The sequence below is a fragment of the Oncorhynchus nerka genome, linkage group LG18, assembly GCF_034236695.1.
Source record: "Oncorhynchus nerka isolate Pitt River linkage group LG18, Oner_Uvic_2.0, whole genome shotgun sequence".
In the NCBI taxonomy this organism is placed as follows: domain Eukaryota; kingdom Metazoa; phylum Chordata; class Actinopteri; order Salmoniformes; family Salmonidae; genus Oncorhynchus; species Oncorhynchus nerka.
The window spans coordinates 65,893,302-65,911,447 of NC_088413.1; the positions used below are offsets into that span (position 1 = coordinate 65,893,302).

Below are 18,146 nucleotides of genomic sequence, written 5' to 3' on the forward strand. Positions count from 1 at the left end.
TACACCCGCCTGTCCAACCTCTACTTTTGTTTATGTTTCAAGTCATTTATTAGACTAATAATAGGTATCATAGACTTGGAGGTCCTCAGAAAGATGAAAAGTACATTTCGTATTGCTCTGAGGCCAGGCTGTGCAGAAAGGTGCATACAGCTCTGCGTGAGCAATGTGTTATTTATGTCATATATCACTGTGACAGATATGAACACATTTTACCTGTAGCTGCAGGTGGCTCTGAAAATGAACCAAGACTACCTACTATATATGTGCTTGAACTCCGTTAATACCCGGAAGACGACACTCGGCAGTGAGGGAGTTTAAACATTTAGGAGTTTCACGGGTAGACGGGTAGAGAATCTTTATCGCTGCGCATTTGGAAACACGCGCTTGGGCACTTGGTATGCGCTTTTTCAATCGCTGTCGTCTACAAATAGTCTGCATGGATTGGTTCTATCAATTTTTTTGTTTTTACATTTCGATTGTTGTATAGTTTTTTTTTCAAATAAGTCTCTTATCGACTTTTTTTTTAAAGCAGCATTTCGGGCAACCATGAGTAAATCTGGAACATTAAAAATTAAGAATTTGTTTCATAAAACAAAGTCACTGGATAAAGAAAACAGGGACGGGGAAAAGCACACATTTAAAGATGCAACTTCATATGGAGATGGGGAGTTTGCGAGCCCAGGCCCGAGTTTACCGTCGAGTCCCGAACTTGTCAGTCCCGTCAGCCCCCTGGATGGGACGCTGCATAGGAGTCAAGCAAGTGAGAAGAAAAAGAAGAAGAAGCGGTTCTTGTCCTTGCAGCTCAAGAAGAAAGGCTCAAAGGAGGAAGGGCGCATCGACGACCCACTGTCCTATAACGGTGCTGACGAGCTCCACAGCTTCAGCAGTAACATGTAAATGAAACCTTTATTTACCTTATCGAAATTGTGCTCACTGGGGTAGGTCTATTATCACCTTGATTTGTGTACCAGGATACACCATTTAGTGCCTTCATAAATTATTAAAACTTATTCACCATTTTGTTGAACAGCCTGAATTCAAAAGGAATTTCATGGATTTATTTTTCTCATCCATTTACACACAATACCCCATAATGACAGTGAAAACATGTTTGTAGAAATGTTTTCAAATGTATTGGAAGTGAAATACAGAAATATCTCATCTACGTAAGTATTCACACCCCTGAGTCAATACTTTGTAGAAGCACCTTTGGCTGTGATTACAGCTGTGAGTGTCTAAGTGCTTTCCACATCTGAATTGTGCAACATTTGCCCATAATTGTTTTCTAAATTCTTCAAGCTCTAAATTGGTTGTTGATCATTGCTAGAAAACCATTTTCAGGTCTTGCCATAGATTTTCAAGTAGATTTAATTCAAAACTGTAACTCGGCCAGTCAGGATTGTTCACTGTCTTCTTGGTAAGCAACCCCAGGGTAGATTTGGCCTTGTGATTTAAGTTATTGTCCTTCTGAAAGGTAAAGTCATCTCCCAGTGTCTGGTGGAAAGCAAACTGAACCAAGTTTTCCTCTAGGATTTAGCCTGCGCTTATAGCTCCATTCCTTAAGTGTTTTTCAATCCGCCCCTTTTTTCCATTTTCACCTAAAAAGACATACCCAAATCTAACTGCAGGTAGCTCAGGCCTTGAAGCAAGGATATGCATATTCTTGATACCATTGTAAAGGAAATACTTTGAAGTTTGTGGAAATGTGAAAGGAATGTATGAGAATATAACACATTAGATCTGGTAAAAGATAATACAAAGGAAAAAATAACAGTTGAAAAAAAAATCATTTGTACCATCATCTTTGAAATGCAAGAGAAAGGCCATAATGTGTAATTCCAGCCCAAGCGGAATTTAGATTATGGCCACTAGTTTTAGACTGATCCAATGAACCATTGCATTTCTGTGCAACCGTTTGTATCAAGACTGCCCAAATGTGCCTAATTTATTTATGAATAACTTTTCAAGTTCAAAACTGTGCACTCTCCTCGAACAATAGCATGGTATTATTTAATTGTAATAGCTACTGTAAATTGGACAGTGCAGTTACATTACCAATAATTTAAACTTTCTGACAATATCAGAAATTTCTATGTCCTGGGAAATGTTCTTGTTACTTACAACCTCATGCTAATCACATTAGCCTATGTTAGCTCAACCATCCCATGGACGGGACACAGATCCCATAGAGGTACATTTTTTATTGTGGAAAACTCCCCAGTTCCTAATGATTACAATCATACCCATAACATTATGCAGCCACCACTATGCTTGAAAATATGGCTTTTGGGGTAAATTTGGATTTTCCCCAAACATAACACTTTGTATTCAAAACAAAAAGTTAATTGCTTTCCTCTTTTTTTGGGCAGTATTATTTTAGGTCCTTGTTGCAAACAGGATGTATGTTTGGAATATTTTTTATTCTATACAGGGTTCCATCTTTTCACTCTGTCAATTAGGTTAGTATTGTGGAGTAACTACAATATTGTTGATTCATCCTGTTTTCTCCTATCACAGCCAATAATCTCTGTAACTGTTTTAAAATCACCATCGGCCTCATGGTGAACTCTCTGAGTGGTTTCCTTCCTCTCCGGCAACTAAGTTAGGAAGGACACCTGTATCTTTGTAGTGACTGGCTGTATTGATACACCACCCAAAGAGTAATGAATAACTTCACCATGATCAATGGGATATTCAATGTTTGCTTTTTGTATTTTTCACCCATCTACCAGTAGGTGCCCTTCTTTGCAAGGCATTGGAAAACCTCCATGGTCTTTGTGGTTGAATCTGTGTTTGAAATTCACAGCTCGACTGAGGGATCTTACAGATTCAGTATGTGTGGGGTACCGAGATGAAGTAGTCTTGTTAAACACTATTATTGCACATAGAGTGAGTCCATGCAACTTATGTGACTTGTTAAGCACATTTTTAGTCCTGAACTTATTTATGCTTCCATAACAAAGAGGTTGAATACTTATTGACTCAAGAAGTTTCAGCTTCTCATTTTTTATACATTTGTATGTAATCCATTGTAAATTCAGGCTTTAACACAGCAAAATGTTGAAAAAGTCAAGGGGTGTGAATAGTTTCTGAAGGCACTGTAGGTAGCCTAGATTTTGTGGTTAAAGGTAAGACACAAAATAGATAGGCCTACCTATCCTAGTTTGCCCCCAATTGCTCATGCCATCCATTCATGTCTTACCGTGCAGCCTACCTGTGTTGATACCTGTCAGCACCTGCTTGGTATTCAAATGTACAGTTAGCCAGCATTTAGGCTATGATATAGACACCTAATCTCAGGGAGAGTTATACTTCTGACAACAAATTAATATATAGACTGATTTCAACAGTATGATTTGCCTACCCTAAAAGCCCTCTATAATTAATTATTGGGGATTTTACTTTATTGAGCAATAAGTTATGCACAATCAGAGATGTGATTAAGAATAGCTTAGCTTTTAAATCACTATGGAGTTATCCCAGATCCTCAACTGATGGCCTAATCCTTATCCCACTGTCTTGTCTTATATTTTAAGCAATATCAGAACTGGCTACACTGAAATGGAAAACTGTAATTTCTACAGTAATTTGGGGGATATCAACAGTAAAATACCCTGAAACATTTTACTGCAGCATACTGTAAATGATGGTGCATTGTGTGAAAATGTGGTGGGCAGGGAAAGAATTTCTAATTTTCAAATGGTACTGTAATTTCACCACTGAGGTAGAAAGAACTGGAGACTGCGTCCAAGATGTCTGACCGTTGTTTTCAACATAATCTACTCACGTTCGCATACACTGATTCATGGACTGTCTATATTTTACACAGCCCAACTTCACATGCACACTAGTATTCAGAGCGCACAGGAACCAGCGTGAGCAGCGACAATATCATCACATCATCCAAAAACATGGCAGTCATTGGATGAATATAAAATGTTAATATCTTCAGCTGTGAGTGATGGAAAAGAAATCGGCCTGTGAAAATGCTGTACCAATTTAACTGGTACAGTATGTGGTTATAGTGCCCAATCAATTTGAAATACAGTATATAGGGGACAGATTGCATTTTGCCATTTCCTTTTGGTCTGTTTTGCCTTGTAGTCGCTGCCGGTTTGGAAGCCTTTGTTAAGGACTCTAGAAGTGCAAGTGATATAAAACACCATATATTCATTAATATGCTGTTATATGCAAACACTTTACCTAGCGGCCAAGCTGCTTGTGCCAATCCCTTGTAATTACAATAAAATACTGTGAAATACAAACCCCCTCCCTCAATGAATTTAATCTATCCATTCATTAATTCATCACGATTACGGTAGAATTTACTTTTTGACAGAATAGTCCTAATACAGTACATTTTACAGTATTGTACTATGTGTCATTACACAGTACTTTTTTTGATACCATATTTATATTACAGTAGGTGTACTGTAATATGAAATACATCATTTTACTTGACACTGAGCTGCCTGTAAATTACTGTCAATTTCACGACCACTCCTTTACAGTGTACTTTCTTTATCAAATAATGTGTGATTGCTCATGACCTGCACAGTGTAACAATAGCTATTAGTTGTGTGTGTGTGTGTGTGTGTGTGTGTGTGTGTGTGTGTGTGTGTGTGTGTGTGTGTGTGTGTGTGTGTGTGTGTGTAGCAATGTAGTTGGGATCAGCTACTGGATTTCAACAGATATAGGCCTATCTGGTATGGCTGGGTAATATGTCATTTTCATTCCAAACAATGAGTCACAAGGAGTTGGCAAGATAGCACAAACAGATCTGGGACCAGGCTCGGTAATATGCACTTCTCCATCTGCACTCTGTACACTTATAAAGATAAACTGAGCTCCTCAAATATTTACGTAGATTACAATCCTGAATCCCGGGTAATCAAATCAAATTGTATTTGTCACATGCACAGAATACAATAACAGGTCTAGACCTTACAGTGAAATGCTTACTTACAAGCTCTTAACCAACAATGCAGTTTTAAGAAAAAACAAGTGTTCAGTTTATTTTGTAAATACATTCTTAAGTAAACAATAAATAAATACTGTAACAAAACACCACCAGACCAGACATATGTTTCTCAAGTTAAACTAAATAATCCTCCTTATGGTCGTGTGTGTCCTACCGCACCGGAGGTGTTTGTCGACTGAAATGTGTTTTGATGTATTCATTTCATTTTAAACGCAGAGCAGAGTGAATCTTTTTCCCTGTGGCAGTTTGTACAGGTAAACCAGTGAGGTGTCTTGTTCCTGCTTGTCTAGTTCGGACTTGCGCCGGTTTTGTTAACTGTTGAAGGCAGACAGGTTTGATCTGAAGTTTGGGTCATGACTGGCATCCATCCATCTGTGAGACAAAATGGGAAATTTACCAGCAAGCAGCAACAGCATATCAATGGGAAAAGCAAGAGAATTAACAGCAAGGTGTGATAGGGGTGAAAGAGGTGAAAATAAAAATGGAAAGCAAATTATGTTAAGCTGTATTTTATAGTTCTTTTGTTCTTAAATGTTTGGTGGATTTAAATGTGCAGTCTGTCATTTTAAACAGCCTAACCCTGCCACTGTTTGGAAAGCTGAGGAATGAGGTTGAGGAAATGTTTCTCAATAGTTTAAATGTATTTTGAAGCTACACATGACATACAGCATAAACAGTCACGACAGCTGCTAATTGTTCATGGCGGTTATCTCATGACCATGACAGTGTTATGTTGTCCTTACGGTGGAGGTAAAGTTAAGATAATACATTACTTTCAACAAGCTATAGACTCTTCTCATGGCTATGCAAGTATATATGTTTTCCATTAACATATTCCATACCACATCCCCACTAGATGATAACCAACAACCACAACCTAACTGGGTTCCACTGTCAGACAAATACATTCTATTGTGTGATGTAGTGGTAAAAAAAGTAGTGTTGGTCAATTCTGTTACCAGTTGCTTCCTATACTTTCAGTGCATTTTTCCACTGAAGGTGGGTAAACTGTCGCGCAAAATACAAAAGGTGGACAAACTGCATTTTACTTGCGTTTAGCCTCTACACCACTGATTGTACATGGTGGGACTCACAAAGTGCTATCCAGTGTAATTGACCTTGCAAATATGCATGCGTTCATTGCTTACATCCACAATGAAAGGCTCATTGTCCGTCCTCCATCCCAAAAGCCTGGAAGGGATGAGAAAGCCAAGCCTGTGGGTCCATAGCTTCAACCCCGCAGCACACACAGACACTTACACACACCAACTAATTAATGGACTGCTGAATGTACAGTTGAAGTCGGAAGTTTACATACACTCAGGTTGGAGTCATTAAAACTTGTTTTTCAACCACTCCACAAATGTCTTTGTTTTAGTAGTTTTGGCAAGACGGTTAGGACATCTACTTTGTGCATAACACAAGTAATTTTTCTGACAATTGTTTACAGACATATTATTTCACTTATAACTCACTATATCACAATTCCAGTGGGTCAGAAGTTTACATACACTAAGTTGACTGTGCCTTTAAACAGCTTGGAAAATTCCAGAAAATGATGTCATGGCTTTAGAAGCTTCTGATAGGATAATTGACATAATTTGAGTGAGTTGGAGGTGCACCTGTGGATGTATTTCAAAGCCTACCTTCAAACTCAGTGCCTCTTTGCTTGACATGAGAAAATCAAAAGAAATCAGCCAAGACCTCAGCCAAGATTGTAGACCTCCACAAGTCTGGTTCATCCTTGGGAGCCATTTCCAAATGCCTGAAGGTACCACGTTCATCTGTACAAACAATAGCACGCAAGTATAAACATCATGGCACCACACAGCCGTCATACCACTCAGGAAGGAGATGTGTTCTGTCTCCTAGAGATGAATGTACTTTGGTGCGAAAAGTGCAAATCAATCCCAGAACATCAGCAAATGACCTTGTGAAGATGCTGGAGGAAACAGGTACAAAAGTATGAGTCCTATATCGACATAATTTGAAATGCCACTCAGCAAGGAAGAAGACACTACTCCAAAACTGCCATAAAAAAGCCAGACTACGGTTTGCAACGGCACATGGGGACAAAGATCATACTTTTTGGAGAAATGTCCTCTGGTCTGATGAAACAAAAATAGAACTGTTTGGCCATAATGACCATCATTATGTTCGGAGGAAAAAGGGGGAGGCTTGCAAACCGAAGAACACCATCCCAACTGTGATGCATGGGGGTGGCAGCATCATGTTGTCGGGGTGCTTTGCTGCAGGAGGGACTGGTGCACTTCACAAACTAGATGGCATCATGAGGTAGGAAAATTATGTGGATATATTGAAGCAACATCTCAAGACATCAGTCAGGAAGTTAAAGCTTAGTCACAAATGGGTCTTCCAAATGGACAATGACCCCAAACAATCTTCCAAAGTTGTGGAAAAATGGCTTAAGGATAGCAAAGTCAAGGTATTGGAGTGGCCATCACAAAGCACTGACCTCAAACCCATAGAACATTTCTGAGCAGAACTGAAAAAGCGTGTGCGAGCAAGGAGTTCTAAAAACCTGACTCAGTTACACCAGCTCTGTCAGGAGGAATGGGCCAAAATTCACCCAACGTATTGTGGGGAGCTTGTGGAAGGTTATCTGAAACGTTAGACCCAAGTTAAACAATTTAAAGGCAATGCTACCAAATACTAATTGAGTGATTGTAAACTTCTGACCCACTGGGAATGTGCTGAAATAAATAAAAGCTGAAATAAATCATTATCTCTACTATTATTCTGAAATTTCCCATTCTTAAAATAAAGTGGTGATCCTAACTGACCTTAGACAGGGATTTTTTTACTAGGATTAAATGTCAGGATTTGTGAAAAACTGAGTTTAAATGTTTTTGGCTAAGGTATATGTAAACTTCCGAAAAAACTGTCAGAGATGGGGCAAAATGAGTGGCTAATAAGTCTGGCTGAGCAACTGACTGGAGTTAAGAAAATATGTGACTAAACTCAGCAAAAATAAGAAGAAACTGTAGAAACCAAGATCAATTATATAACAAATGGTGTAAATTGATATTTTATAGGAAATTACGGGCACTTCTTGTTTTTATGAGAAATGTTAATGTGTTGGAAATTCAAAATTGTTACACACAGCACTGACACACACACTTACCCCATCAGACATGTCACCAGGGGTCTTTTCAGAGTCCCAACATGTGACCTACTTGTTGTGTGTATGTACTGACAGGTATGTGCGACTGAATTTTTTTTTATTTACCTTTATTTAACTAGGCAAGTCAGTTAAGAACAAATTCTTATTTTCAATGACAGCCTAGGAACAGTGGGTTAACTGCCTGTTCAGGGGCAGAAAGACAGACCTTGTCAGCTTGGGGGTTTGAACTTGAAACCTTCCGGTTACTAGTCCAACACTCTAACCACTAGGCTACCCTGCTGCCCCATAGATGCACACACACCAACACTACATGTTAATGTTCTTAAATGTATGTCAATTGTAAAGTATTTTGTCTGTAATGTCTTTTTAGTTACATGTCGGACCCCAGTAAGACGAGCTGTCACCATTGGCTTCAGATCATTTTTATTTATTTAATTTTTATTTCACCTTTATTTAACCAGGTAGGCAAGTTGAGAACAAGTTCTCATTTACAATTGCAACCTGGCCAAGATAAAGCAAAGCAGTTCGACAGATACAACGACACAGAGTTACACATGGAGTAAAACAAACATACAGTCAATAATACAGTATAAACAAGTCTATATACAATGTGAGCAAATGAGGTGAGAAAGGAGGTAAAGGCAAAAAAGGCCATGGTGGCAAAGTAAATACAATATAGCAAGTAAAACACTGGAATGGTAGTTTTGCAATGGAAGAATGTGCACAGTAGAAATAAAAATAATGGGGTGCAAAGGAGCAAAATAAATTAATTAATTAAATACAGTTGGGAAAGAGGTAGTTGTTTGGGCTAAATTATAGGTGGGCTATGTACAGGTGCAGTAATCTGTGAGCTGCTCTGACAGTTGGTGCTTAAAGCTAGTGAGGGAGATAAGTGTTTCCAGTTTCAGAGATTTTTGTAGTTCGTTCCAGTCATTGGCAGCAGAGAACTGGAAGGAGAGGCGGCCAAAGAAAGAATTGGTTTTGGGGGTGACTAGAGAGATATACCTGCTGGAGCGTGTGCTACAGGTGGGAGATGCTATGGTGACCAGCGAGCTGAGATAAGGGGGGACTTTACCTAGCAGGGTCTTGTAGATGACATGGAGCCAGTGGGTTTGGCGACGAGTATGAAGCAAGGGCCAGCCAACGAAAGCGTACAGGTCGCAATGGTGGGTAGTATATGGGGCTTTGGTGACAAAATGGATTGCACTGTGATAGACTACATCCAATTTGTTGAGTAGGGTATTGGAGGCTATTTTGTAAATGACATCGCCAAAGTCGAGGATTGGTAGGATGGTCAGTTTTACAAGGGTATGTTTGGCAGCATGAGTGAACGATGCTTTGTTGCGAAATAGGAAGCCAATTCTAGATTTAACTTTGGATTGGAGATGTTTGATATGGGTCTGGAAGGAGAGTTTACAGTCTAACCAGACACCTAAGTATTTGTAGTTGTCCACGTATTCTAAGTCAGAGCCGTCCAGAGTAGTGATGTTGGACAGGCGGGTAGGTGCAGGTAGCGATCGGTTGAAGAGCATGCATTTAGTTTTACTTGTATTTAAGAGCAATTGGAGGCCACGGAAGGAGAGTTGTATGGCATTGAAGCTTGCCTGGAGGGTTGTTAACACAGTGTCCAAAGAAGGGCCAGAAGTATACAGAATGGGGATCCTAATAAATCAAATTCAATCAAATTAATTCAGAGACAATGTTGTTTTCCTCCTACTGATACCATCAAAGAAACACAGACCATTCAGTTTACATAACATAACAAACCTTCTATCGTTCTCTGTCAACAACACCTTTACAACCCCATTTTTTAGCACCCTACAGTAGCTAGTACTGTCCTTTATTCTCAGTCATCAGGTATATGTTTTGCAGTAGCTTTTACCCTCTTGAATGACATGTCTTCTCCTCAAAATAAGTGTACGGTCTCAAATGGCCCTCAGCTGAAAGTGTGTACGGAGTAGTCATACAATCCTAGAATAAGGATATGGAATGATATCCTTCTGGGTTGTTAGGAGGCACAGTTGCCAGACTGCAAGCCAAAAGTGTGTGAGGTGTAGTGTGTTGCTACAGTAGTTCATGGCTCCAGCATGCCTGAAGTTATGGTTGTGGGTGAGAAAAGACATGTCACATACCATTTGCACTGTGCCATAAGGTTATTTTGTGCTGTAGATGCTTTAAGTAAACTTCAGATTCTTGCTTGATCATAAATCTCCATTTCAACATTTCTAACCTAGTAACCCATGGCTTTTAGTTCTTCTAGCATTTTTCAGCTTCCCTTTCTAATATCTGCTGCCCTGCTGACCCATATTGGAATTATAAAACCAACCATACCTGAAACAGAGTTCCTTTGGAATTATAAGACCAACCATACCTGAAACAGAGTTCCTTTGGAATTATAAGACCAACCATACCTGAAACAGAGTTCCTTTGGAATTATAAGACCAACCATACCTGAAACAGAGTTCCTTTGGAATTATAAGACCAACCATACCTGAAACAGAGTTCCTTTGGAATTATAAGACCAACCATACCTGAAACGGAGTTCCTTTTTTGTTTGGCCTTACTAATTTTCCTTCATTCGAAGTAATAGTAGGAAGTGATGTTTCGGTTTTAGATAGAACCCACATATTCAGTTTGCACAGTTTGACCAAACATTCACAACCTTACAGCTTGAATAACTGTATTTTTATTTTACTTCTATGCGTATCATACTGTACTGTACTGTAGTGTATAGAATCGATAGATCAATTTAGGCCTACAGCTTTTTGTGACAGAAAGGGTTCATTTTGATTGGCATGTGTTTGCTCTCTTTCTGTGTGCTAAAGTATATGAATTGAGTAATGACATTTTTAAGCAATAAGGCCTGGGTTTGTGGTATATAGACAATATACCACAGCTAAGGGCTGTTCTTGGGCATGAGGCAGCACTGAGTACTGCATACAGCCCTGAGCCATGGTATATTGGCCATATACCACAAACCCATGAGGTGCCTTATTGCTATTATAAACAGGTTACTAATGTAATTAGAACAGTACACAAGTAGTGTTGCGTCATACCAATGGTACCGTATATTGTCTCATATACCACAGCTTTCAGCCAATCAGAATTCAGGGCTCAAACTACCCTGTTTATAATAAGTAATAAGGCATGACAGCCCATGGTATATTGTGGATTACACACAGTTAATGGGTGTTCTTAGGCCTGGTGCAATGCAGTGTAGGCCTATGAGTACTGTATGTATATTTGTGTTCATCCGTGTATGCACTTTGTGGTTGTATTGTACATTTTACACTATGTAGTCAGTTAATGTTTTGGACAGGAGTAACATAAGAGCAGAGCATGAATGAGAATATTTTTGTTTAATTTCTCTCCTGTAGTCCTACTCCCCCAACACGCATGTTTCGCCACGATAATGAATGAGAACTTGAGGCTATGAGCTTTACAGACAAGTCTCTAGCAGTATAGCTGAGTGGACTCGTGTTTGATATTCTTACTAGCCTCTGTACTGACAGTTCTCCAGTATGATGTGTCACAGCCACGTTGTGGTGTGTGCCTGGGAGGAGGATGTGGACCAGGGCCAGGTAGGTTGGAGGATCAAGTGAAGCAATTTCTAACACACCACATATCCTATGATTCATTTACTGTATGATTCATATACTGTATGATTCATATACTGTATGATTCATATCCTATGATTCATTTACTGTATGATTCATATCCTATGATTCATTATACATTTGAATGATTGGATGTTATTGTCTATAGGTTTTGTGGGAATGTGGCAGTTCAGGTACAGATTGTGTACATACAAACAGAAGCTGACATATAGTATCTGTAATAACCAGTTCTTTGCACGTCTGTTGATGGAGTTTGCCAGGGGAACAATAAACAGAAGCAGCCTGACTGCCAACTGCTGCAGATCAGAGTCAGTCTGTCAGTGGTCTCTCTCCAGCTCCCTGCTTTGACTTTGATCCCAGCTGACCAAGGGAGAGTGTTTGTATGCAACTTCCTGTAGAGCGAAAGGAAAGCTGCCACAATGTTTGACTGATAATATTGTGGTGAGACGCAGCATGCAGACACAGTGGCGAAGTTCATCATCTGACAGGATGTTTCAGACATATCAATCAAATGTGTTGATTGATCACCATTGCAAGACATTCTAGATGGTTCTACTGTAGTTCCAATCACATGATTCATATCCCCCAGGCTTGAACGGCTTTTCTTTATCAGAGAAATCTGCAGTAAATCTCCTCTGATGTGACATAATTTATTCACATACCTGCCCCTTGTTCCCTAGATCAGCAGAGTCACTCCAGAGGAATGCACTTAGCCAGCAAAGCTTTGACAAATAGTGCCTACTTTAGGACCATTAGATAAGACATTGATTCTCCATTCTGTTTATGTCAGCTCAGTGATCCCTGTTTCGTTACATCAATTCGGTGCCTTTTGAGAAGTCTAACTTGAATTTATATATATATATATATATATATATATATATATATATATATATATATATATATATATATAGTAATATATAGACAGTAACAGACAGAGCCCTGCAGGTAGAGACAGAGAACGTGGTGGGGTCGGCGAGAGGGAGGAAGGGAGGGGTTGGAGTGAGTGATTGGTGGGAGGAGTGAGACAGAGGGCAGAGTGAGGAGGGGTGGGAATAAGGGGGTGGGACAGTGGAGGATGCAGAGCGATATGCTTGGAATTTAACCGCCATGGCTGACTGGTTCTGGAGTCTATAGGACTAAGAACTTTAAGCATCTTGTCTTCAGTGAAATGGAATGTGTATGGTATGAACCTGGAACCAAGGTTGAGAGATCTTGTAGAATTTTCTCTCCTGAATGAAATGTATTGTTTAACTAGTCCTTTATTAGGTCATTTAAAAACAAAATGCATGCATTAAGAAAACTAGGAAATACTTAGCTTAACAGCCATTTACCCATTGAGCGAGGTGTTTAGCAAGGAGTCAGTAACCATGTAACCACTATGTCTGAGTGACACTAGTGTTGATCCCTGCTCGATTGGTCTTTATTATTTTCTCTCCCCACTTTTTTCAGATGTCTGTCTACATCCACAGGTTCAATTAATAATAATAACAATATTTAATTTGTAAAGTGCATTTCAAACACTAAATAGAAAACAAAACAAAACAAATTCATCAACACTACATCAGAAAGCAGAAAAAAAGATCACAATACATACAAAACCATGACCTACTAATATAGACTTTAAGCAGATTAAGCAATCAAACGTTAATTAATGAATGTTCATTAACATGGTGATAGAGTGATGCATTAGGCATCAACGCATAATTACTGACACAATCAAAGGACGGACAGGGCTGGACGTAGCCTAGAGCTTTGTACTGACACCAATGAGCATTGAGTAGGTGGTGCTGTTGTGTCTCTTTAAAGCCAACTCTTGTATTTTGAGACAATGCAGGTTTTGCTGTTCAATGGTCATTTCGATTCTTGAGCTTAGTACAAGTGTCTTACCCTACCATAGCCTGAAGTAAAAGGTTGTATTACATATTTTTTTTAATATAATTTAGGTCTTTGTCAATAGGGTTGGGCCGTATCCAGATTTCCATACCTTCATACTGGTATTACCAGCAGTGCACACAAGGGCCGCTATTTCTATTCAAACGTTATTTAAAAAAATATTATGCCAACAAAGTACTAGTGATTACCCATAGCAGACACTAGCTAAATGCTCACAAGCTCAAGAGAGGACAGACAAACCTGGCTCATAAAGTTATGCAACTATCTCAAAAGGCTACTCACACTTGATCCAGGAGAGGATTGATTGTCTCTTCTGTAACCAAGAAGCTTGATCTTGCAAGCTAACCACCTCCCGACTCCGACTGTTTGGTCACCTGGCCAGATCAAACCCACCTCTGGAGCCTGCCCTTGTCCTCAAGGAGCCATCCCCCAACTGGCCACACCCAAGATAAAGAACGAGAGTCTGGTTTGGTCACCAGTTGGAGGTTGTCCTACACAACCTGGGACCCAACACCACATCAGCCTGGGACCTTGCCTAGAATAGGATGGCGTGGCGTTCACTGTGCTCCAAGGAGCGAGCGAAGATGAGTGAGTGAGTATTTAAAATCATACCGTCTGTATTTCAAAATACCCCTGTATACGGTATATATGGGCTGTCTGTCAGGGGAGGAGGACTATGACTGGTATGATCATTAAAGAAGGCCTTCTGAGGATGAAGAGCCCCAGCCCCACATGGATGCAACGTTTCCATTGTGAAGCATCACTGTTTAATGGACTGATTTTTTTACAGTCAAAGTCGCGAGGTGGCTAGCTTGCAAGACCAAGCCTCTTGGTTACAGCAGAGACAATCAATCAGGCAAGAGAATGTGGCCGGTTTGGTCTGAGTCTAGATAGATATGCAACATTTACATTACATTTAAGTCATTTAGCAGACGCTCTTATCCAGAGCGACTTACAAATTGGTGCAACATTTTACAACTGATCCAGATTCAGTTGTAGTTAGTTAAAAGGCCAGATTAGCTGGTGGCATGTGACAATGATCTGACCTAGGAACAGAGGACTTGAAATTAAAGGAGTAGCATTGTTTTTACATCCAAAGTGTGTGTGTGTGTGTGTGTGTGTGTGTGTGTGTGTGTGTGTGTGTGTGTGTGTGTGTGTGTGTGTGTGTGTGTGTGTGTGTGTGTGTGTGTGTGTGTGTGCACATCCTGTTATCCCTGCGTGTGTGTATGTGTGCATACACCTGGATTAGTTTGTTTTAATGGACTGATTTGTTTACCCAATGTCTCGAGCTGTAAGACAGGGGACTCTGTGCCACAACATAGGGCGGAGGTTTGAGTCTATATAAATTGTAGTTTGACTAAACAAACTACATTAACCATGTTTCCATCCAACCTTTTTATGCCCGTAAAGTGCATGTTGGATAAAAAATGTCATGACAGGCCTGAAAGAAAGAGCAAATTTGTCACTAAACTTTCCAACTGTCTACCAAACTAGTAAATTTGCTAGACAACGTGGGATCTTTTTGTGTCGTTAAAATGTATTATGCGAGAAATGGCAGTGGAAATACTTTTATGTGTAAATATTGATATAATAACCATCGTATTGAAGTAAACTTGGAGTCATGCAATGACATGTTGTCACGACTCTGGAAAGCATACGGTTTATTAGGCTACAGATGAAATACATACTAAATGTCTTATTCTGGTGACATGATGATCGATGCTTGGCTGCCGTTTGACAAATTTCATCATGTAGGCTATACCCGCACTCTAATGTTTTGTGACATTGTTAGTAGAGTTAACCTATTTAACTCGTTTATTTATTTTTCGGTACAGTCATCAATTGGATGGAAACCAAGCTACTCTTGTGAATTGGTTTGTTTTGACACCTGCTGCATTACCTTCAGACTGTTGGTAATGCAGTTCTTATCAATCTGCAAATCTCTACAGAGAGAGAGAGAGAGAGAGAGAGAGAGAGAGAGAGAGAGAGAGAGAGAGAGAGAGAGAGAAACAATCTCTCTAGGGGGCTGCAATGAAAACATAACCCTGCTTTGAACCTCTTAACCCCCTGAACAAACATGTATACAAAGATAAGATCACATAGTATATCTACACACAAACCCACGAGTGAAATCCAACAAAGACCTACAGTAGGTATCATGCCTACACCTTTAGCTGACACCAGTCATTGTCCAGTGGAAATAAAGCTTTCTTTGTTAAGGTAGTTCTGGTCATCAATATCAAACTGACTGTTTGAAGAAAAAAATGGTTTCCTATCACCATTCCCTTTACCCTGTTTTTACTAACAATCAGACATCTGGTGTGTCCATTCTGGCTCGGACATGGCTACTTGCTTATTTGGAGATATGGTGTGCTTGTTTCTGTGCCACCCACTTTTTTCTGGTGATATTTTAAATACAAATTATTCCAATATAGCTATACAGCACATGGTCCATTTGTCAGAAATTGAAAGCTTGCACATTCATGCTAAACTAATCGAAATACCATTGCATAGGTTGTTATTATGGACATAACATCATCATATCAAGTGTTGCGTTATACATGTCCCAAAGATGTCTATCTTTATGTGGAGCAGTGAACAGGGGAGAGAGATAAGTGCCAGGATGAATGTGCGTTCTTTCCTCATCCTGCTCCAAAGTCAACACATTCAGTGTTACGACAGGCCTGGTTGTGAAAGCATGTCATCCGAGCAGAACGCACTGCATTGGGCTGTTGTGGTCACATCACACTTGTTTCTCAGTCCCTTGATGATTAAACAAGTGATAAGTGGAGTATTTATTACTCTCTACTGTACTTGTCTATAGCCTCCAGTAATTGTTTCAGGTTCAGTAGCTCTGTCTTTCAGCGTTCTGCTGGTAATTGTGTATTGTACTGTGTGCGCACAGAGCGCTATATAGTGTTTAATGTTCATATTCTATATGCATTCATTAAACTCAAACATATGCATCATTCAGCTATTGTAAGCTGCTGTCCAAACTAGAGCGGTTAAAGTTTGTTTTGGAGTTTGCATTAGATTGGGCCTGGCAGGAACAAATATATCTTTCATCAACAGCCACTGGTGACTCACCCAGCCAGCCCCACTCATAACCTGTAGAATGATGTATGAGTCATGCCTTGACTTCACTCCATCCCTTGTTTGACTTTATGAAGTCCCACAGGTTCGTTCCCTGCATACGTTTATTCAAAATGTTTGTGCTTCTATATGATGAGTGATGCGACTGTTTTGATACCATTGATATGTGCCAAGCTGTAGCCTGTGCCAAGCTGTCCTGTGTGTGTGTGTGTGTGTGTGTGTGTGTGTGTGTGTGTGTGTGTGTGTGTGTGTGTGTGTGTGTGTGTGTGTGTGTGTGTGTGTGTGTGTGTGTGTGTGTGTTACCCTGCCTTGCTGACTGAACAGCTGTGTTGAGCTTTGCCATTGTAAAAGTGTATTGATACAGTTAATGCAAAACAACAGAGCCATTGTTTTGCTGAGGAGGATAATGCTCTGTGGCTCGGCTGCTGCTGGCTTTTATCAGTCAACTCCTCTGTTGATTATTCTGCAACATTACAGTGTGTTGTCTAAATGATCTGCTTGAGAGCGTCTGTTATGTTGCGTGGGAGGCAGTTCTACTTCTGTAATACTATAACTTCACTGTAGGCTAGCTGCCATATTTCCTAAACATACCCAGGAAGTGACCAATGGAGTTGCACAACAGTTCATTGAACTTCCAAAATGTCTAAAAACATTGTAAAACATTTAAGTTTTGAATGTTAGGGTTTCAGAAAATCTCAAATAACTTAATATTACCCGCCTGTATTTCCTGTTATGTTGAATTGTGCCAGATCTGAATCTCTCCTACACTCTTAGTAAAAAAAAAGGTTTTATCTAGAGCCTAAAGCCAAATTGATACCTGTTGCTAACATGCGTCCTGTCATGCTTGCTGAAATGAGTGGACCAAGGTGCAGCGTGGTAGGCGTACATTTTCCTTTATTTAATGAACACCGAACAAAAAACAACAAAATACCAAACGAAATGTGAAGCTAAATAACAGTGCTAACAGGCAACTATCCATAGTCAAGATCCCACAAAGCACAATGGGGAAATGGCTGCCTAAATATGATCCCCAATCAGAGACAATGATAAACAGCTGTCTCTGATTGGGAACCATACCAGGCCAACAAATCACTAATCATCTGGATGACCCACCCTAGTCACTATCAAGCCCCAACCAACATAGAGAATAAACAGCTCTCTATGCTCAAGGCGTGACACGTCCGTTGTCCTGATCTTATCCACATTCTGATTGTGTCCACATTGAAGACGTAGCATCTATACATGGTGATAAAATGTGTCTCTTATCCATCCACTCTGTCCACAATGTAACCAGATTTCCTGGTGCCTCCCTGTATGCAGATTATTTAACAGATATTCTTTCAAAATAATATTTATTTATTTTAAGACAATTATTGATGCCATAAGTCAATGGTACTACCTGTTCATGATTTTGAGG

General features: G+C 39.7%; 1 protein-coding gene across 1 annotated transcript in view; it reads left to right on the top strand.

The window, feature by feature from the left end:
• Positions 1–330: 330 nt before the first annotated feature.
• Positions 331–18,146, top strand: part of LOC115146347 (beta/gamma crystallin domain-containing protein 1-like) — a 59,847-nt gene continuing 42,031 nt past the window's right edge. Inside the window, exon 1 of the mRNA XM_029688374.2 lies at positions 331–893. Coding sequence (XP_029544234.2) covers positions 547–893 — 347 coding nt within the window. The 5' untranslated portion in view covers positions 331–546. The remainder of the gene's footprint in view (positions 894–18,146) is intronic.